Source organism: Pan troglodytes, chromosome 10 (assembly GCF_028858775.2).
Source record: "Pan troglodytes isolate AG18354 chromosome 10, NHGRI_mPanTro3-v2.0_pri, whole genome shotgun sequence".
NCBI lineage: Eukaryota > Metazoa > Chordata > Mammalia > Primates > Hominidae > Pan > Pan troglodytes.
The window spans coordinates 40,320,850-40,343,329 of record NC_072408.2 but is presented as its reverse complement, the minus strand read 5'-3'; the positions used below and the strand labels follow the sequence as shown (position 1 = coordinate 40,343,329).

General features: G+C 47.0%; 2 protein-coding genes across 29 annotated transcripts in view; one reads left to right on the top strand and one right to left on the bottom strand.

The window, feature by feature from the left end:
- The first annotated feature begins 13,561 nt into the window (after positions 1–13,561).
- TMT1B (thiol methyltransferase 1B) lies at positions 13,562–16,497 on the top strand. The gene is made up of 2 exons (XM_001170489.7): positions 13,562–14,152; positions 15,699–16,497. The coding sequence occupies exons 1-2, from the start codon at positions 13,655–13,657 to the stop codon at positions 15,933–15,935; spliced, it is 735 nt and encodes a 244-aa protein (XP_001170489.4). The 5' UTR covers positions 13,562–13,654; the 3' UTR covers positions 15,936–16,497.
- ITGA7 (integrin subunit alpha 7) overlaps positions 16,454–22,480 on the bottom strand; it is a 31,256-nt gene continuing 25,229 nt past the window's right edge. For 25 of the 28 annotated variants that reach the window (XM_063786642.1, XM_009425185.5, XM_054663219.2 and 22 more), the window contains 4 exons: positions 20,751–20,864; positions 20,104–20,202; positions 19,873–19,998; positions 16,454–17,173 (listed from right to left, as the gene is read on the bottom strand). In XM_063786642.1, the coding sequence (XP_063642712.1) occupies positions 16,943–17,173; positions 19,873–19,998; positions 20,104–20,202; positions 20,751–20,864 (570 nt within the window). In that variant the 3' untranslated portion in view covers positions 16,454–16,942. Of the gene's footprint in view, positions 17,272–18,086; positions 18,200–19,872; positions 19,999–20,103; positions 20,203–20,750; positions 20,865–22,480 lie in introns of all 28 variants that reach the window. The other 3 variants (XM_009425182.5, XM_009425183.5, XM_009425184.5) reach the window with 3 other exon arrangements.

Here is a 22,480-nt window from a genome sequence, read left to right as displayed (position 1 = left end):
CCTGCCTCAGCCTCCCAAGTAGCTGGGACTACAGGTGCCAGCCACCACGCCCGTCTAATTTTTTATATTTTTAGTAGAGATGGGGTTTCACCGTGTTAATCAGGATGGTCTCAATCTCCTGACCTCATGATCCACCCGCCTCGGCCTCCCAAAGTGCTGGGATTACAGGCGTGAGCCACCGCGCCTGACTGCAGATGTTTGTTTTTAACCAATCAAAACTTTGAGTTAATCCAATAAATACAAAGACAGTGTGATCTCATATGGCAATAATAGCAAAGTCTATACTGTGCTTGAGGCCCTTCATGAATACCAGGCCCAGGCCACACTTCTTCTGGTTCCCTGAGTAACAATAAGACCCTTCCTTTCCTTCCTACTGGGAGTTCTTGGCTCTCCTATGGACAGAAGGGAATGAGAATTCAGATAAATCAGCCTTACGTTCTCTCTTGCCAGGAGAGCCACTTGCAGCTCAGTGGATCACAAGTTGGCTCCTCCTAGCAAACCCAAGGTGATGGGGACAGGTGCATCCACTCCCCATCCATGGCCATCATATCTCAGCCCCTGCCAGCATTCTCTTGCCTCTCCAGGCTTCCACAGGGAGAAAAAAAATCACTCTCACTGCTTTAGTGGATCTACACTATTTTCTTTTCTGGCACGCCAGGGAACTATTACAGAGAATTGTAGAGTAAAAGGACTGGAAGTTGCTGATTTAGCTAAATAACTCATTCCCAGGCCAGGCGTGGTGGCTCCTGCCTGTAATCCCAGCACTTTGGGAGGCCAGGACAGGTGGATCACTTGAGACCAGCCTGGCCAACATGGTGAAACCCCATCTCTACTGAAAATACAAAAATTGGCTGGGCGCAGTGGCTCAAGCCTGTAATCCCAGCACTTTGGGAGGCCGAGGCGCGCGGATCATGAGGTCAGGAGATCGCGACCATCCTGGCTAACACGGTGAAACCCCGTCTCTACTAAAAATACAAAAAATTAGCCGGGTGTGGTGGCGGGTGCCTGTAGTCCTAGCTACTCGGGAGGCTGAGGCAGGAGAATGGCATGAACCCCGGAGGCGGAGCTTGCAGTGAGCCGAGATCGTGCCACTGCACTGCAGCCTGGGCGACAGAGCGAGACTCCGTCTCAAAAAAAAAAAAAAAAAAATACAAAAATTAGCTGGACATGGTGGCGGGAGCCTGTAATCCCAGCTACTCAGTAGGCTGAGGCAGGAGAATCGCTTGAACCCAGGAGGTGGAAGTTGCAGTGAGCCGCGATCGTGCCACTGCACTCCAGCCTGGGCGACAGAGCAAAACTCCCTCTCAAAAATAATAATAATAATAATAATAGCTAATTCCCTTGTATCACGTAAGTAACAGCCCTTTTAGATCTAGGTTTTAAGAAGAAAAGAGTTTCTTGTGGACCCTTCCTCTCTCTCAACCCATGTTAAGCTTCAGATTTTAGCCAAATAATAACAATCTTTCTTCTTTACAGATTTTATCAGGTCCAAAGTGACAAGGAACTATCTCTGGTTCCATGAATGAAGAAGACATTGCATGCTGCATCCAGTTTCTTCACAGGTTACCAAAGAAGCAAGCACACCTCACCATAGCAAGGATTAATTTTTCTGTCAAGTCAAGACAATCTAGTTTCATATTAAGAAAGCATAGGCTGGGTGCAGTGGCTCGCGCATATAATCCTAGGACTTTGGGAGGCCAAGCAAATGGATCACCTGAGGTCAGGAGTTCGAGACCAGCTTGGCCAACATGGTGAAACCCCATGTCTACTAAAAATACAAAAGAAAATTAGCCGGGCGTGGTGGCGGGTGCCTATAATCCTAGCTACTCGGGAGGCTGAGGCAGGAGAATTGCTTGAACCCAGGAGGCAGAGATTGAAATGAGCCAAGATGGTGCCATTGCACTCCAGCCTGGGCGACAGATCAAGACTCTGTCTCAAAAAAAAAAAAAAAAGAAAGAAAGAAAAGAAAAGAAAAGAAAGCATATATTGCCCCTAATGTTAACATTTTTACCATATTCCTTCCAAAATGATAACACTAATATGACTGCACCAAGGAATTACTGAGTTTCTGAGCCTGCACTAGCTCTAACAGGTCACTCAGTCCCTCCCAGGTCATGGGTGCGAGCTCCAAATTCTGATCCACAACTCTCTCTCCTGACAGAAAGAAAAGGGAGGTCTTAGAACTTCTTAAGTGTATAATAGTTCACATTCTAACGTGTATCTGGATGGTTTCGATTATTTTTGCTGTGAAATATCAAACCATCGTATTTGAACACAAGAGAATGACATGCAGGAGTCACACAACAAATACATATAACAAGAGCACATTGGGGTGCTGGGAGGGCACGCGCTCTTCTGCAACTTCACCCCATGCTCCCTGTAAGATGTCCTTAGAAACACAGGCCTGAAAGTCTGCTAACTTCAGTAAAAAGCAGGACATTTTAACAGCCACCCCTTCAAAATGTAAAAATATTGCTTCAGATTGCCAAAAACCATTTTGCACTGAACATTCTGACCTTTACCCCAACCCTGAGCCTCACCCCATTCCTGAAGCTTGCCCTATCCCTGACCTTCTGAGCTGAGGGCCCAGCCCCAGTCCCTGCCCCAGCCCCAGGAACTACCTCATCTGATTCTCACCCTGACCCATGCTTGCTGACCAGGCCTCTGACTATCTGGCCTACCACTTCCATCTAGGCCCACTTACTGCCACACCTAGCCAGCCTGATTTTGACTAGATCTATTTAGTCCTATTTAGCCAAGCCCAGTCCCAGTCCCAGTCCCCAGACAGCTCCTGTTTAACCCTGCCTGTGAGATGCTGAGTCTCCAGACCTGCTCATCTGGTCACACCTACTAGATTCAAGTCCTTTGCTCTATTTCTCCTGAAGTCTGGCTCTAACATCCATCGGCCGAGCCCCACAGAGCACTACTTCCTGAGGAGCAAAAGAGACCTAAGACCTGAGCTCACAGGCTCCATCCTTTCCCAGGCAACAGAATTGTTTTCTCGGACAGTGCCTCTCAAAATGGAATGCACATACGAATGACCCGGGAGTCTTGTTAAAAATGCAGATTCAGATTCAGTAGGTCTGGAGTGAGGCCCTAAAGCCTGCATTTCTAACAAACACGCAAGTGAAGCCCATGTTGGTCCAGAAAACAAACTTTAATTAGCACAGTTCTGGAATACCAATTATAGTTTTGCAAAATTTAAAAAAAAATGTTTACAGTATCAACAGCCTTAATTTCTACTAAGGGAAGAGAACTCATCCCCCCATAGAATGCTCCAGCCTACAGAACTTGGAGTCTGTCCCACATATATTGTGCACTAATCACACAGTGCTTTGAATTTCACTCAATAGTTTCCTATATGTGTGTTTTATTATTCATTTGGTTCCTTTACAGCATTTGTTCATTCTGCAAACATTATTGATCATTAATCTATTAGGGCCATAAGAATATATAAGGCATAGTCTCTGTGTCCGATAAGGCAACAGGCCATTAAAGAAGATAGATATGGGCCAGAAGCGGTGGCTCACACTTGTAATCCCAACACTTTGGGAGGCTGAGGCGGGCAGATCACCTGAGGTCAGGAGTTCAAGACCAGCTTGGCCAACATGGTAAAACCCTGTCTCTACTAAAAATACAAAAAATTAGCTGGGCATGGTGGTGCATGCCTGTTAATCCCAGCTACTCTGGAGGCTGAGGCAGGAGAATCACTTGAACCCGGGAGGTGGAGGTTGCAGTGAGCCAAGATCACGCTGCTGCACTCCCGCCTAGGCGAGAGAGCAAGACTCCATCTCAAAAAAAAAAAGATAGATAGATATGTAAGCAGATCTTTTCAGCACAATAACAGTATATGTATATAGCGTGGAGGAAAAAGAGACCTGTAACCCCATTGGAGTTGGGGAATCAACAGGAAAGCCATTCTGGGCAAAAAAGTAGCCTGAGCTGAATCTAACAGAGGAGTGAGTCAAATGAAGTGCAGGGGACCCACAAGGCAGAGGAGCAGCCTGGCAGAGGCCCCGGGGTGAAATGGCTGGGTTGGAGAAGAGCTGCACACACCCAGGTTGTTGGGGCACAGTTAGCAGGGAGGAAGCCTCCAAGAAGAGGCTGAGGTGTCAGCCAGGGAACGATCACAGGGACCTTGTCTGCCACGTTAAGGATCTTGGACTTTAGCCTGTGGACAATAAGGAAACAATTTAAGTTTTTAAATAAGGCCAAGGCACGTTTGGGTTTTAGGTAAATCATGTTTGGTGACTGTGCAGAAAATAAAACTGAAGGTGCCAAAACTAGAAACAGGCTGGGCAAGGTGACATATGCCTGTAATCCCAACACTTTGGGAGGCCAAGGTGGGAGGATTGCTTGAGCTCAGGAGCTCGAGACCAGCCTCGACAACATAGCAAGACCTCATCTCCACTAAAAATAAGTGTAAAAAATTATCCAAGCATGGTGGTGCATGCCTATAGTTCCAGCTACACTCTGTTGTCCAGGCTGTAATGCAATCGTATAATCATGGCTCACTGCAGCTTCGACTTCCTGGACTCAAGCAATCTTCCCACCTCAACCTCCTAAGTAGCTCAAGCAATCCTCCTGCCTTGGCCTCCCAAAGTGCTGGGATTACAGGCGTGAGCCACCACATCCAACCAATGCTACCTTTCTAACACCTGTATAAATATCCTCCTCTCTGTCCCCACCACTATTGCCTTACTTCTCATTAGCCTTTCCTTGTACCATAGCAAATCATCTCTTAACTGATCTCCCAGCCTCCAGTATTTTTTCCCTTAAATCAAACATCGGAGAAATGTTTCCAACAGACTAATCTGACTATCTTAGTCTGTTTTCTGCTGCTGTAACGTAATACCACAGACTGGATAGTTTATAAAGAATAGGAGTTTATTTTGCTTGTAAGTCTGGAGGCTAGTAAGTCCAAAAGACCATGTTGCCAGTGTCTTGTGAGGGTCTTTGTGCTGTGTTATCCCATAGCATAAGGGCAAGCAAGTCCATGAAACAGAGAAAAAATTAAGCCTATTCTCATGATAACTAATCCGCTCCTGTGACAGTGGCATCAATACATTCATGAGGGCAGAGCCTTCACAATTTAATTGCCCCTGAAAGGCCTCCTCTCTCAATACTATTATATTGAAAATGAAATTTCGACATGAGTTTTGGAGGGGATATTCAAGTCACATGGCACTGACCATGTGACTCTTTCCCATTTCCTGTAGGACAAGAGGCAAACCCCATAGATTAGTGTATAAGATCCTCAATGACATAGACATTTCTCAATGATATGGGTCCTTTCTCAATGATATGGGTCCTTTCTCAATGATATGGACCTTTCATTAATACATCTACTAAATGTGTATTGAGTGGTCCCTGAAACAGGCACTAGAAATGGCCCTGAAGATATTACCATGAAGAGAAAAATATACTCTGGCATTGTAGAGCTAACATGCTAGAGGAGACAGCCAATTTTAAAATATAGACAAGCCAGGCATGGTGGTGCACACCTGTAGTCCCAGGTACTCAGGAGGCTGAGGCAGGAGGATCCCTTGAGGGCAGGAGTTCGAGGCCACAGTGCTGTAATCACACATATGAATAGCCACTGCACCCCAGCCTACACAACACAGTGATACCCCATCTATAAAATTAAATTAAAATATAGAAAAATTTAAAAGCTTAAATGTGATAAAGGTATTCATCATCTATTTGACATACACATTTTTAGTGTCTACTACTTGCCAGGCACATGCTAGATGCTAAACACGTGGTGATAAGGGAAAAGGACACAATCCTTACTGTTATGGAGCTCATGGGCAGACACTAATACCATAATAACAGTCATGAACAGTATCACAAACTGGCCTAAGGGCTGTTGACCAAAATGAAGAAGGGAAGGGATGCTTGATACAAGAACCAAAAAATGAGTTAAAAAGTTAACTAGGCAGGAGGGAGGAGGGACTGCTGAAAAGAAAGCAAGCATATCAGGAAGAGGAAGACAAGCTCAACAGCACTGAAGCTAAAAGGAGTGAGAGTATGAGGAACTGAAAGAAGATTGTATAGCTAAAACACAGGGTTAAGGGAGGGTAGCATGAGAGGTGGACAGGGGCCAGATCACACAGGGCCTTATGGGCTACAGTAAGGAGTTCAGATTTTGTACCAAAGATAATGGGAATCCACTAAAAGGTTTTAAGCAGTGGGTGAAAGTGGAGAGACAGTTAATGAGGCCCTTGCAGTGGGCCAGGCAGCGGAGGGTCATGATCTGGTCTAGGGTTATGCCAGTGGAGATGAAAGAAATGTATGAAATTAATGGGAAATAGAGCTGACAGGACTTGTGAGTAACTTGAAAGTTATATATATATTGGCCGGGCGCGGTGGCTCACACCTGTAATCCCAGCACTTTTGGAGGCCAAGGCAGGCAGATCACGAGGTCAAGAGATCGAGACCATCCTGGTCAACATGGTGAAACCCCATCTCTACTAAAAATACAAAAATTAGCTGGGTGTGGTGGTGCGTGCCTGTAGTCCCAGCTACTCGGGAGGCTGAGGCAGGAGAATTGCTTGAACCCAGGAGGCGGAGGTTGCAGTGAGCCGAGATCGCCCCACTGCACTCCAGCCTGGCGAAAGAGCGGAACTCTGCCTCAAAAAAAAAAAGAAAAGAAAAGAAAGTCATATATATGTTATAGAGAGATACAGATGGAGATGAAATGACATGATGTTTGGGATTTTCTTCAAAATGACACACAGGAGAAGGAAGCAGAAAGTAGAAAAGGATGTGGATGGGGAAGGATTGGCTGTTGGTTGATAGTTGTTGGGATGAATGATGTATACATGGGGGTATCTTATACTGTTCTGCCAACTTTTGTGTATATTCAAAATTCTCCATTATACAAAGTTAGAAATGAGAAAAGAAAAGGAGGAGACAGAGAAGAAATAGAATAAATCCTAGGTTTTTGGTTGAGCAATCAAGAAGCTAATGGTGCCATTCACTGAGATGATGAAGAAGATGGGCAGAGTAAGACAAGAGACTTGGGGAGTACCGTAACTGTCATTTTGGACATGTTAAGTTTTATACGTCCAGAAGATATGCTGAGGAGGAGGATCAAGTACACAACTGGGTATACAAATTTGAAACTCAAAGGAAGGATCTGCACTAAAGATATAAATGTGTGAATAATTTGCATATACATGGCATTTTAAACCATGAAAATGGATGGGATTTGGTGATAATTATGTGTCAATGTAGGTTCATCAATTGTAATAAATGTCCACTCTGGTGGGGGATACTGATAATGAGGAAGGCTAGTCATGTGTGAGGACAAAGGGTATGTGGAAAATCTCTGTACTTTCCTCAACTTTTCTATGAAGCTAAAACTGCTCTAAAAAATAAAGTCTATATTAAAAAAAAAAAGATGAGGTTATTTAATGAGAGAATTTAGACAGAGAAAGACCCAAGACTAAACCCAAAGAAACAAAATTTAAAGGTCGAGTAGATGAGAAAGATCTAAAAAAAGAAGTTTCTAAGAAGTAACAGCCACGGGAATGTTATAGAAACAAGAAGACTGTTATGTTAGGACAGCCTAGATGAGAGAATTTTTCAAGAAGAAATAGTAGCCAACTATTTCTGAAGCTGTTGAAAAGAGAAAAACAACAGCCTATGTTGCCCAAGCTGGTCTCAAACTCCTGGGCTCAAGCAGTCATTTCCTCTCGGCCTCCCAAAGTACTTGGATTACAGGCACGAGCCACCATGCCCACCCAAAGTCATAATTCTTGAGTCATCTGCTCGTGTTATCTTGGTTTCCTCACCTTCCATTCACTCTTTCTCACACTCCAATCCATCACTAATAAAAATTTCTTGGGCTTGGCACAGTAGCTCACGCCTGTAATCCCAGCACTTTGGGAGACCAAGACAGGAGGATGGCTTGAGGCCAGGAGTTCAAGATCAGCCTGGGCAACCCTGAGAGATACCCTGTCTCTACAAAAAATTTTAAAAGTTAGTAGGCATGGTGGTATGCACCTATAGTCCTAGCTACTCAAGAGGCTGAAGCAGGAAGGGCAGCACAACCCCAGGAGTTTGAGGCTGCAGTGAGTCAGAATGGTGCACTCCAGCCTAGGCAACAGAGCAAGATCCTGCCAAAAAAAAGGACTTTGACATAGACTTGTAAAATGGAGTTTTAGCTAAAGTGACATGTGGTGTCAAGAGGGTCAGTTTATTATTAACCTGAAATATATTAGAGCATATTCATATTTTGAAAGATCCATGGAAAGGCAGAGATTAATGATTTAGGAGAAAGAAAGATAAAATGAAGACAAGAATTCATAGCAGCATTGTTTATAGTACCCCAAAAGTGGAAACAACCCAAATGTCTATCAACTGTTGAATAAATAAACAAAATGTGGCATATCTGTACAATGCAATGCTACTTGGACGTAAAAGGAATGAAGTATTGATACATGCTACAACATGTGTAAACTTTGGAAGCATTATGCTGTGTGAAAAGCCAGTCACATAGGCCACATGTAGTATGATTCCAATTACATGAAATGTCAAGAATAAGTAAATCCATACAGACATAAGTAGAGTAGTGATTGCCTACAGAAAGGAAATTGATGGTACTGGGGTTGGGAAGGGGACGGGGATGGGGGAAATGGGAGTAAGTGGTAAAAGCACAAGTTTCTTTTGGGGTAACGAAAATGTTCTAAAATTGATTGTGGTGGCTGGTTGCACAACTCTGAATATACAGTCACATGTTAAGTCATGTGTTGCTTAACAACAGGAATAAGTTCCGAGAAATGCATCGTTAGGTGATTTTACCATTACGGGAACATCATCACAGAGTGTCCTTACACAAGCTTGGATGGTGTAGCCTACTATACAGCTAGGCTATATGGTGTAACCTATTGCTCCTAGGCTGCAAGCCTGTACAGCATGTTACTGTACTCAATACTATAGGCAATTGTAACACCATGTTAAGTATTTATGTATCTAAACATGGAAAAGGTGTGGTAAAAAATACAGTATAAAAGATTTAAAAATGGCATACCTATATAGGGCACATATCATGAATGGACTTTGCAGGACAAGAAGTTGCTCTGGGTGAGTCAGTGAGTGAGTGGTGAGTGACTACACTAAATTTATTTAAAATTTTTTTTTCTTTTCTTCAATAATAAACTAGCCTTAGCTTACTGCAACTTTTTTACTTTATAAACTTTTTAATTTTTTTAACTTCGACTCTTGTAATAACACTTAGCTTAAAACATAAATATTCTACAGCTGTACAAAAATATTTTATTTCTTTATATCCTTATTCTATAAGCTTTTTCTATTTTTTAAATTTTTTTAACTTTTTTGTTAAAAGCTAAGACACAAAGACACACATTAGCCTAGGTCTACACAAGGTCAGGATCATCAAGACATCACTACAGGACAGGGATTTTTCAGCTACATAATAATCTTATGGGACCACCATCATATATGTGCTCTGTCATTGAGCTAAATGTGTTATGCAGCACATGGCTGTACAGTTGACCCTTGAACAACTCAGGACCTAGGGGACTGACACCCCTCACAATTGAAAATCTGTGTATCTGCAGGGTGGGGAACACCACACATTGGGGCCTGTCGTGGGGTGGGGTGGGGGGAAGGATAGCATTAGGAGATATACCTAATGTAAATGACCAGCTAATGGGTGCAGCACACCAACATGGTACATGTATACATATGTAACAAACCTGCACGTTGTGCACATGTACCCTAGAACTTAAAGTGTAATTAAAAAAAGAAAATTTTAAAAAATATATATGTGTGTCTGGCCAGGCATGGTGGCTCACACCTGCAATCCCAGCACTTTCGAAGGCCGAGGAGGGTGGATCACGAGGTCAGGAGATCGACACCATCCTCACTAACTCGGTGAAAACCCATCTCTACTAAAAATACAAAAAAAAATTAGCCGGGCGTGGTGGCGGGTGCCTGTAGTTCCAGCTACTCGGGAGGCTGAGACAGGAGAATGGCATGAACCCGGGAGGCAGAGCTTGCAGTGAGCAGAGATCATGCCACTGCACTCCAGCCTGGGTGACAGAGCAAGACTCCGTCTCAAAAAAAAGAAAAATTAGCTGGGCATGTTGGCATATACCTGTGGTGACCACTACTCAGGAGGCTAAGGTGGGAGGATTGCTTGAGCTTGAGAGGTTGAGGCTGCAGTGAGCTGTGATCGCACACTACACTCCAGCCTGAGTGACAGAGCAAGGCTATCTCAAAAATAAAAAATAAAATGAAAATTTCTAGAAAAGGAAATACAGAGGCTCTTAATTATAAGAAACAAAAATTCAACCTCACGCAGAAAAGAGTAAGTAAGCCGGGCACGGTAGCTTATACCTGTAATCCCAGCACTTTGGGAGGCCGAGGCTGGTGGATCACCTGAGGTCAGGAGTTCGAGACCAGCCTGGCCAACATGGTAAAACCCTGTCTCTACTAAAAATACAAAAATTAGCCAAGTGTGGTGGCATGCGCCTGTAATCCCAGCTACTCGGGAGTCTGAGGAGGGAGAATCGCTTGAATCCGGGAGTCGGAGGTTGCAGCAAGCCGAGATAGTGCCACTGCACTTCAGCCTGGGCGACAGAGTGAGACTCTGTCTCAGGAAAAAAAAAAAAAAAGGAAAAGAAAAAGAAAAGAGCAAATAAAAAGCACAGGATAATACTACTTTGCCTCTTTCTGTGTCCATGGAGCAGGCCCAGGAGCAATTACTCCCCAGTGATAATCACATCCAGCATTCAGATCTTGGTTTTTAAATACCATCCTCCTCACAAAAGACCAGTGCGAGAAATAACTAAGTTCGGGGCTGGAGCAGGGGAAATACAAGATGAGCCTGGAACATCTTCTTGTAGCAGAAAGTAAGAAAATGCTCAAAGAGTGATGGAGTTGTGTCAAAAGGAGACAGGAGCCAGCTTGCAGGTGCTCCCCCAGCCAAATCTAGGGCAATTTGAACATCAAAATACACACCCAGGTATTCACCCAAGAGAAATAAAAGCATACGTCCACACAAACCCATGTACACAAACAGTTCATAGTAGCTTTATTTCTAACAGTCAGAAATTGGAAACAACCCAAACGTTTATCAACAAGTGAATGGATAAAAATATATGTAGTATATCCATACAATGGAATACTACTCAGAAATAGAAATGAACTGCGGATGCATGTACAACATGGATGACTCTCCAAATAAACATGCTGAATGAAATAAGCCAGATGCTGAAATCCCATACATTATAGGATTCCATTTACACAAAATTCCAGAAAATGCAAACTATTTGGGAGGCCAAGGTAGGCGGATCACCCGAGGTCAGGAGTTTGAGACCAGCCTGGTCAGTATGGTGAAACACCGTCTCTACTAAAAATACAAAAATTAGCCGGGCATGGTGGTGCATGCTTGTAATCCCAGCTACTCAGGAGGCTGAGGCAGGAGAATCACTTGAACCTGGGAGGTGGAGGTTGCAATGAGCCAAGATCAAACCACTGCACTCCAGCCTGGGCCACAGAGTGAGACTCTGCCTGAGAAGAGAAGAGAAGAGAAATTAATCTATACTGACAGAGAGCAGATCAGCGGTTACCTGAAGATGGGGATGAAAGAGGGGCGAATGGATTACAAAGAAACACAAGGAAACTGATATAGTTTGGATGTTTGTCCCCTCCAAATCTCATGTTGAAATGTAATCCTCAATGTCAGAGGTGGGGCCTGGTGGGATGTGTTTGGCTCCTGAGGTCCCACCCCTCATCAGTGGCTCAGTGCCAACCCCTTGGTGATAAGTGAGTTCTCGCTCTGGCAGTTCACGCAAGGTCTCTCTTGCTCCCTCTCTTGCCATGTGATACACTGCTCCCCTTCGTCTTCCACCATGATTGTAAGCTCCCTGAGACCCTCACCAGAGGCCAAGCAGATACTGGTGCCATGCTTCCTGTGCAGCCTGCAGAACTATGAACCAATTAAACTTTTTTTCTTCATAAATCAACCAGCCTTAGGTATTTCTTAACAGCAATGCAAAAGCCTAACACATAGACATGTTCATTATCTCGACTGTGGTAATGGTTTCCCAGGTATATACTGTGTCAAAAATAATCTATATACTGTACATATGTAAACCTTCTTATATATATTATACCTCAAAGAAACTGTAAAGAAATAAATAGGGTATTAGGTTACAAATCAGTGAATAAAATAGGAATCTAGGCATCAATAATAATATGAACACATAAAAGACACATAAAACCAAATGTTGCTGGTGGACGTGTAAATGGGTACAATCACTTTGGAAACCCATTTGCTATTATCTACTAAATCCAATACATTGTTAAGAAGGGGGGGAAGCAAGGTATACAAGAGTGTGTACAATATACTACTATTTGTAAAAGAAAAGGGAATATGTATATGTATATATGTACATGGATCTAAACACGTGGTGTGTGTGTTCCCTGCTCGTTCACAGGTCATCTCTGGAAGGATTCACAAGAAATTGGCAATATGGTATTTAGTGCCTCCAGAGAGGAGATCTGAGTGGTTGGGTCACAGGAGTAGAAGAGAGAATTTTCCCTGTAATCTCTTTAGTATCTTTTTAATTTTGTACTAAGTGAATGTACTGCCTCTTCCAAAAAAAAGTTGTTTAATAATGTTTTGTAAAAAGAATTCTTCTCAGCCAGGCGCAGTGGCTCCCAACCGTAATCCCAGCACTTTGGGAAGTCGAGGTGGGTGGATCACCTGAGCCCAGGAGTTCAAGACCAACCTGGGCAACAGGGTGAAACCCTGTCTCTACAAATTACAGAGAAAAAAAAAATTGCTGGGCATGGTGGTATGCACCTGTAGTCCCAGAAAATCAGGAGGCTGGTGTAAGAGGATCACTTGAGCCTAGGGACATTGAGGTTGCAGTGAGCCCAGACTGCTGCCACTGCACCCCAGCCTGGGCAGCAGAGACCCTGTCTCAAAAAAAGGAAAGAAGGAAAGAAGGGAGGAAGGGAGGGAGGGAGGGCAGAATCTCTAAAAAGTGACTCTTCTCTGACCTCACTTCCCCCTATTTGTCCAACTCACCCCATTCCCCACAGAACTAAACTTCTCACCCTTTCCAGGAGAGGGCATGCTGTCTCTGTCCTGTACACCTACTTTTTCCTCTGCCAAGAGCACCCTTCCCTTCCTATGGCCCCTCTGAAGTGCCTGACCTGAGGACGAAATGAAGCCAGGATATGTCCCATGAGTCAACTCTGTCCCCAGCATTCACCACTACCAACCCACCCCCAACGCCCTGCCAGCCCCCGACACTCCCCCGCCATGAGTCTGTCATCTGAAACATATCCCCTTACCCCTTCCCACTCCCTCTGAGATGACTCAGCAGCCCCTGCCCCCCTTCAGCTGGGCACAGTGCCCCAGAACTCAGGAACATGGGTACCACCTGTCCCTCCACCCACATAAAAGTCATTGAAGAGCTTGTGGGGCTGTGGGACCTGCGCCCTCTGGAGGAATTCCATACACCCACTCAACTCTGGCAAATAGGAAATTGTCAAGTAGGAGACAAGGAGCAAAGTCCTATCACAGCGGGAGGGGACGCCAGCGCCTGCAGAGGCTGAGCAGGGAAAAAGCCAGTGCCCCAGCGGAAGCACAGCTCAGAGCTGGTCTGCCATGGACATCCTGGTCCCACTCCTGCAGCTGCTGGTGCTGCTTCTTACCCTGCCCCTGCACCTCATGGCTCTGCTGGGCTGCTGGCAGCCCCTGTGCAAAAGCTACTTCCCCTACCTGATGGCCGTGCTGACTCCCAAGAGCAACCGCAAGATGGAGAGCAAGAAACGGGAGCTCTTCAGCCAGATAAAGGGGCTTACAGGAGCCTCCGGGAAAGTGGCCCTACTGGAGCTGGGCTGCGGAACCGGAGCCAACTTTCAGTTCTACCCACCGGGCTGCAGGGTCACCTGCCTAGACCCAAATCCCCACTTTGAGAAGTTCCTGACAAAGAGCATGGCTGAGAACAGGCACCTCCAATATGAGCGGTTTGTGGTGGCTCCTGGAGAGGACATGAGACAGCTGGCTGATGGCTCCATGGATGTGGTGGTCTGCACTCTGGTGCTGTGCTCTGTGCAGAGCCCAAGGAAGGTCCTGCAGGAGGTCCGGAGAGTACTGAGACCGGTAAGCAGGGTGGGAAGGGGATGGGTGTGGGGCAGGCAAACGCAGCATCAGCCGCCCCAGGGTTCGGCCCCCAGAATGGGGCGTCTGAGGTAGTAAGTAGCACATCAGACACCCCATCCACCCCTACCTGCTGGTGAATAGGAGACATGACCAGTGCCATGACGGGGCACAATTGGGTGCTGTAGAAGCAACAGGAGGATCACCTACCACCATGGGACAGGGAGGGGAGCGGGGAGGACACCTAAGGAACTGAGGTTTAAATCGAGATCTGTGCTTGGGAGGCTGAAGCAGAAGGATGACTTGAGCCCAGGAGTTCAAGACCAGCCAAGGCAACATAGTGAGATGCCGTCTCTACAAAAAAAAAAAAGTACAAAAGCTAGCCAGGCGTGGTGGCACATGCCTATAGTCCTAGCTACTCAGGAAGCTGAGGTGGGAGGATCACTTGAGCCCGAGTTCAAAGTTACAGTGAACTATGATCGCACCACTGCACTCCAGCCTGGGCCACAGAGTGAGACCCTGTATCAAAAAAAATAAACAAATAAATAAAAAGAGAGAGAGAGATCTGAGGGATTAAGCAGAGTGTGGACGGGGTGGGGAAAATAAAAGAGTGTTCTAGGTAAAGATAGTAGGGGAAGTAGAGTAGAATCCATCAGACTGTGGAGAGAACGTTCAGAATAGTTTCCAGGTTTCTAGCATGAGCAACTGAGGGGAGAGCTGATGAAAAGTGCCATTTGCTGAGATGGAAGAAAGCTGTTTTGGACTTACTAGGTTTGAGATCACCTAGGGAGAGTATAGTGAGGCGAGGAGCTTGAGGAACCCCAGCTTCAGTCAAGAGTTGGGCCTGAGGTTTCCCTGGGATGTTCACAGCGATGTCCAGGAAGCAGCTTGTGCATGCATCTGGGTTTTGTGAGAGAGGTTGTGCGTGTATCTCAGAATACAATAAGCCCAGCTGGGCGAGGTGGCTCACGCCTGTAATCCAGCACTTTGGGAGGCAAGGCAGGTGGATCTCTTGAGGCCAGGAGTTTGAAACCAGACTGGCCAACATGGTGAAACCCTGTCTCTACTGAAAAATACAAAAAGTAGCCGGGCGTGGTGGCTCATGCCTGTAATCCCAGCTACTCGGGAGGCTGAGGCAGGAGAATCGCTTGAACCTGAGAGGTGGAGGTTGCAGTGCACCGAGATCACGCCATTGCACTCCAGCCTGAGCAACAGACTGAGACTCTGTCTCAAAAAATAATAATAATAATAATAATACAATGAGCCCTCCACTCCTGTTTCTCAGTTTCCCCTTCTGCATGCCCTCAGTTATTCTGGTCAGGCTTTAAAGATCTCCCACCAGCCACTCCTTTCAGTTACGAGGTTCTTCACATGCACTTTGAAGGCGGTAGCAGGGGATGCAGAAAAGGTCAGGGGCACGACAGTTTGCTCCATGAACTCTCAGACCAGCAGCTCCCATTTCACCAAGAAGTTTGACTGTCTTGATCAGCGCGATAGGGAGCAGGGTCAGAATGGAGCCAAGTGACACTAACTCTCTCATCCCTCCCAGGGAGGTGTGCTCTTTTTCTGGGAGCATGTGGCAGAACCATATGGAAGCTGGGCCTTCATGTGGCAGCAAGTTTTCGAGCCCACCTGGAAACACATTGGGGATGGCTGCTGCCTCACCAGAGAGACCTGGAAGGATCTTGAGAACGCCCAGTTCTCCGAAATCCAAATGGAACGACAGCCCCCTCCCTTGAAGTGGCTACCTGTTGGGCCCCACATCATGGGAAAGGCTGTCAAATAATCTTTCCCAAGCTCCAAGGCACTCATTTGCTCCTTCCCCAGCCTCCAATTAGAACAAGCCACCCACCAGCCTATCTACCTTCCACTGAGAGGGACCTAGCAGAATGAGAGAAGACATTCATGTACCACCTCCTAGTCCCTCTCTCCCCAACCTCTGCCAGGGCAATCTCTAACTTCAATCCCGCCTTCGACAGTGAAAAAGCTCTACTTCTACGCTGACCCAGGGAGGAAACACTAGGACCCTGTTATATCCTCAACTGCAAGTTTCTGGACTAGTCTCCCAACGTTTGCCTCCCAATGTTGTCCCTTTCCTTCGTTCCCATGGTAAAGCTCCTCTCGCTTTCCTCCTGAGGCTACACCCATGCGTCTCTAGGAACTGGTCACAAAAGTCATGGTGCCTGCATCCCTGCCAAGCCCCCCTGACCCTCTCTCCCCACTACCACCTTCTTCCTGAGCTGGGGGCACCAGGGAGAATCAGAGATGCTGGGGATGCCAGAGCAAGACTCTAAGAGGCAGAGGTTTTGTTCTCAAATATTTTTTAATAAATAGACGAAACCACGAAACCACTAGACTGATGCAGCAAACTAAGGTCAGATGAGAGGGGAAACTAGAGAGGGAGCAGCCTGAGTCAGTGACACAACCTCCTCCCCGACCCTCTAGGCTAAGGCACTTCCGGGGAGGCAGGTCCTTGGGGTCCTGTTACACAGGGTGAATGGGAGAGGAAGGGATTAGGATCCCTTCTCCCCACCTTTGCATCAGGACACCCCTGCCCTTCTCACCCTACCCCATGGCCCTGTCCCTGATTTACCCACTCTCATCTCACAGCACGCTAAGGGGAAGTTGGGTGGGAGGAGTTCTTGTGGGTGGGAGAGGTCTGTGCCCCTGAGGAAGCCGATCCTGCCAAATCTTGATGCGACACCAGCAGCCCACTCTACCCTCTTCATCCCAAGGAGCCATCTCTGGGGAAGGGATGGAGGGCAGCCACAGGCCAGGCTGGGACATGGGAACCTAGGCGGTGCCTGGCCCTGGATGCCCATCGGGGCCCAGCTCGGGATGCCCGTCGGCAGCCAGGATGGGGTGTGCATCCGGGCCCTCCCGCCGGGGGCTGCCCCAGTTGTTCCTCAGGATGGTGCCCGTCTTCTCCTCCTTGAACTGCTGTCGGTCTTCCCGAGGAATCTTCACCGCATGGTACTGGGGCACGGTGGCCTCGGGGTGCTTCGCCCGTTTGAAGAATCCCATCTATAAGGACACCAGGCCAGACCATGAGGAGCCTGAAGAGCTGCGGTCCCTGGAGCAGATGCCTAGCGCTGCACAGCTCCTCACCCTCACCATCCCTGCTGCGGCAGAAAGGAAATAGGCTGAATAGCATCTGGTGTGGTGGGCAGCACCCACGGTGCTCCCATCAGTGCCGTGTCCCCAGGTTCTCATTCACAGCAAGAGAGAGACCAGAAGGGCGTCCAAGAGGCAGGACCAAGGGTATCTCCCTTGGCCCCTGAAAGAGGGCCTTGAGGGTGGAGCATCAGGACCTGACTCCAGATTTGTACCCACTCTAGCTTCTTAAGAGACCCAATAGTGTCCCCCAGAACACAAACAAGACCTGAGGAAGAAAATGGCTTCCTAGTCCCCTGCATCTCTGGAATGATACCTCTCAAGCCTCATAAACATGCACCTTGTGTACTTGTACCTTGGGCGGCACGCCCCTTACAGCAATACCCTCTTGTCCATCAATACAGTAGTCTAGCCCCACCCTAAATGAGGACCATGCTGGCCCTTACACACCAGGGTGGGAATGTGCCCCTGCACACTCACACTCAGAGGCCCAGGACTCCTACATGCTCAGACTGCATGGCATCTCCTTACACATTCATCTCCTTGCACACTCATGCCCGTAGAAAAAAGCATGCATGCGACCTCCCCACACTCCCACATGCTCACACCCCATGAGCCCACCAACCCTTTGTGCACGCCTCAGGCTGTGTAGACTTACCCTTATATCTGCACCCTTCTAATTACCTCTCACCTCACATCACTCTCATGCAATCTCATTTTTCACCCTGAACATTCCTGATCCCCTGAATGCTGGGAATTCTCCTTATATTCACACACATACATACCCACACACACTAGACACATGCACACACACAACAGTTACCCCACAGTCCCTGGACCCCCAACTTCCATGGCTGAAGGCTGCACAGCCAGACAGGCCCGGTGATAGTTGGTGGGAAAAGATGAGCTCTGGCTGCTCCGATGGAAGAAGCCACACTAGGATGTCGAGGGAGAAGCAGGGCAGAGGAGGCAGAGGATGGAAAGATTGAGGAAGGACAGGAGCCCCTATCTCTGCTCTGTCTTCCTTCCATGGGAGCAGGGAGCAAGCATCCTGGGACCAGTTTCACAGAGGCATCAATCTCCCCTAAGACTGGGAAGGTTCCCAGCAGCTTGGATGCCACTCCAGAGCCTGGTCTACTGATGATTCACACTTGCCAAAGGGTGGCTCAGTCTCTGATTGGTCCCAAAGAGCAGGCACAGGCAGGGGCAGTTCTCCAGAGCCCCAAGGACATGTGTGGTTCTGAACACAGCCCCCGATGTGGCAGATGGCTCAGCATATGACCCCGGTGATGTATGTGATTCCGTGTACTGATGTGTGCATGTGCATACTTTTACATTGAGCCCTGGATACCAATATGATTTGGTATACAGCTCTGGGTGTACAAGAATGCTTCCATGCAGAGCCTGGTATGTGGAAGCTCTGAGTTCCGCCATGAGGGCAGTTCCCTGGAGGCCGTTCTCCGTGCTTGTTGGCCTTCTTGGCCACATTTACCTTTCCAGTTTTCACTGCCACATTCTAGTTAAGTCAGATCACACTTCTCTGCCTCCACGACTTTGCCTACCATGGTCCTGCTGGACCCCACCTACCTCATCCCCTTACATCCTGACCCTACTACCCCAACTTCCTCTAAGGACTGGTTCCAGTGCTACCTCCTCTCAAGCTTTTTTCCCTCTAAACTCCCACTCCATTTTCTCAACTCAACACTTCCTGCCTTGTCCTTGACTACAGGCTCACCACTCCCATCCCACTGGACTATAAAATCCCTGAGAACGAGATCTGCATCTGATTTCTTTTTTTTTTTTTTTTTTTTTTTTTTTTTTTTTTTTTTTTGAGACAAGAGTCCTGCTCAGTCCCCCAGGTTGCAGTGCAGTGGCGCAATCTTGGCTCACTGCAACCTCCACCTCCCGGGTTCAAGCGATTCTCCTGTCTCAGCCTCCCAAGTAGCTGGGATTACAGGCACCCCCCACCATGCCCAGCTAATTTTTTTTATTTGTTTGTATTTTTAATAGAGACAGGATTTCACCATGTTGGCCAGCTTGGTCTTGAACTCCTGACCTCAGGTGATCCACTCACCTCAGCCTCCCAAAGTGCTGGGATTACAGGCATGAGCCACCATGCCCGGCTTTTTTTTTTTTTTTTTTTTTTTTGAGATGGAGTCTCGCTCTGTCACCCAGGCTGGAGTGCAATGGCGCCATCTCGGCTCACTGCAACCCCACCTTTCGAGTTCAATCGATTCTCCTGCCTCAGCCTCCCAAGTAGCTGGATCTACAGGTGCGTGCCACCACGCCCAGCTAATTTTGTATTTTAAGTAGAGATGGGGTTTCACCATGTTGTCCAGGCTGGTCTCAAACTCCTGACCTCAAGTGATCCATCTGCCTAGGCCTCCCAAAGTGCTGAGATTCCAGGCATGAGCCACTGCACCCAGCCTGCATCTGATTTATCTTTGAAACATCCAGGGACTAAGAGAGTTCCTGAGACATGCAGGGCAAGTGTTCAGTGCAGATTTGCTGAATACATGAGTGTGTGGGTGGGTGACAGAACCACAATACAAAATGCTGCTCACCCAACCAGGAAGTCCACCCCCATCAGCCCCACCTCCAAGCCTCACCTTCCACAGGAGTAGCACCAGCAGTGCTAGCACCAGCAGCCCAGCCAGTACAGCCAGGAGGATGACCCACCAGGGCACTCCTTCTGCCACCACAGCCATGGGGTCCAAGTATACCATCACTGGGATCTGGGGAGCAAGGGGTCAATGGAGCAAGAGGTCAATGGAACAAGAACTGGAGGGAGCAGGAAAGAAGAGAGTCCTCCCCACCTATCCCCCAACCCTGCAGCTCACCACTATGGAGGCATCTCGGAGCATCAAGTTCTTTATGGAGGACTTCACTGTGATGTTGGCCCGGACAATCACTTCCAGGGACTTCACAGCTGAGTACTCCTAAGGGAACAGGGAAGGAGACCCTTCTCCTAAATGCCCCATGTCTCCCTCCCTTCCCCTTACCTCCTGAAATTATAAATGTAATGGTGCCCAACACAGAGGATGTTTCTGCCTGGTTTGGGTTAAGAGTATGCTGCGTTTGGGCTGGGCGCAGTGGCTCACACCTGTAATCCCAGCACTTTGGGAGGCCAAGGAGGGTGGATCACCTGAGGTCAGGAGTTTGAGATCAGCCTGGCCAACATGGCAAAACCCCGTCTCTATGAAAAATACAAAAATACCGGGTGTGGTGGCACGTGCCTGTAATCTCAGCTACTCAGGAGGCTGAGGCAGGAGAACCTCTTGAACCTGGGAGGCAGAGGTTGCAGTGAGCTGAGATCGCGCCACTGCACTCCAGCCTGGGGGACAAAGGAAGACTCCGTCTCCAAAAAAAAAAAAAAAAAAAAAAAGGGATGCTGCATTTGGACAGTGAGGAAGGAGGAGGAGAAATGAGTCCTGGAGGGGCTTTGGAGGAAGAAGAAACACAGACTAGAGCTGAGTGGTATCCTCACCTCCAGAAAGGTGCTGTTCCAGAGACGGCCCCAGACATGCAGCACAGCCGCGCGGTCAAAGCTGTAGAGTGGGCAGCTGAACACCACACAGTTGGCCGTGCCCCGGGCGCAGTCCTAGGGATAAGGACAGACAGGGGTCTAAGCCACTCAGCTCGACCCTGCTGAGACTGCCATCTCTCCCATTTTCCTTACTTGACCTCAAACTCCCCTCCTCCAGGAAGTCTTCTCAAACTAATCTTATATCCAAAATAGCTGCCTGCCCCAAATCTAAGCTATTCAGCTTTGAAATGCGTGGAGGGGGCAGCATGGAAGGGAATCTCTTACTTGACAGCACAGGCAGAGTAGCTTCCCCAAGTGATGCTTATGTTACCTAATGACAGTCCCATTTATTGAGCACCTACTACTTGTCGGGCACTTATCTCACTTAAGCTTCGCAATAGTCCTACAAGGTGCACATTGTCATCCTCATTTTTCAAAGGAAGAAACTGAGGAGGCCCAAGGAGGCCAAGCGACCTGCCTCAGGTCACAGCACTAGCAAAGCTAATGAGTGGTGGAGCAAATATTTGAACTCAGGTCCATATTCGGCAAAGCCACACCCCTGCCCTAAACCCAAACTCGCTGAAGGAGGAGGAGGTAGCCTCAGGAGCTCCTGGGGAGACAGGGGACTCAGGCTCTGTTCTTTCCAGGACTGACCTAAATCCATTTGGCCCAATCACCACCTCACGACCCATTTGCCTGAAAGTTATGTTATATTCATCACACCACGATCCAGACACAGAAGAATGGCTTTAAGAGTGTCTGAATTATTTGAGTTATCTTTTATTTTGCCACTTTTGAGCCATTCAAGAATCCTTAGCCAAGCTGTCTAAAAGCAAGGCCTTCTGCCTTTTTTGTAAAAGAATCTACTTTAGTACTAGTACCAAAACAGAGATATAGATCAATGGAACAGAACAGAGCCCTCAGAAATAACGCCACATATCTACAACTATCTGATCTTTGACAAACCTGAGAAAAACAAGCAGCGGGGAAAGGATTCCCTATTTAATAAATGGTGCTGGGAAAACTGGCTAGCCATATGTAGAAAGCTGAAACTGGATCCCTTCCTAACACCTTATACAAAAATTAATTCAAGATAGATTAAAGACTTAAATGTTAGACATAAACCATAAAAACCCTAGAAGAAAACCTAGGCATTACCATTCAGGACATAGGCGTGGGCAAGGACTTCATGTCTAAAACACCAAAAGCAATGGCAACAAAAGACAAAATTGACAAATGGGATCTAATTAAACTAAAGAGCTTCTGCACAGCAAAAGAAACTATCATCGGAGTGAACAGGCAACCTACAAAATGGGAGAAAATTTTCGCAACCTACTCATCTGACAAAGGGCTAATATCCAGAATCTACAATGAACTCAAACAAATTTACAAGAACAAAACAAACAACCCCATCAAAAAGTGGGCAAAGGACATGAACAGATACTTCTCAAAAGAAGACATTTATGCAGCCAAAAAACACATGAAAAAATGCTCACCATCACTGGCCATCAGAGAAATGCAAATCAAAACCACAATGAGATACCATCTCACACCAGTTAGAATGGCAATCATTAAAAAGTCAGGAAACAACAGGTGCTGGAGAGGATGTAGAGAAATAGGAACACTTTTACACTGTTGGTGGGACTGTAAACTAGTTCAAACCTTGTGGAAGTCAGTGTGGTGATTCCTCA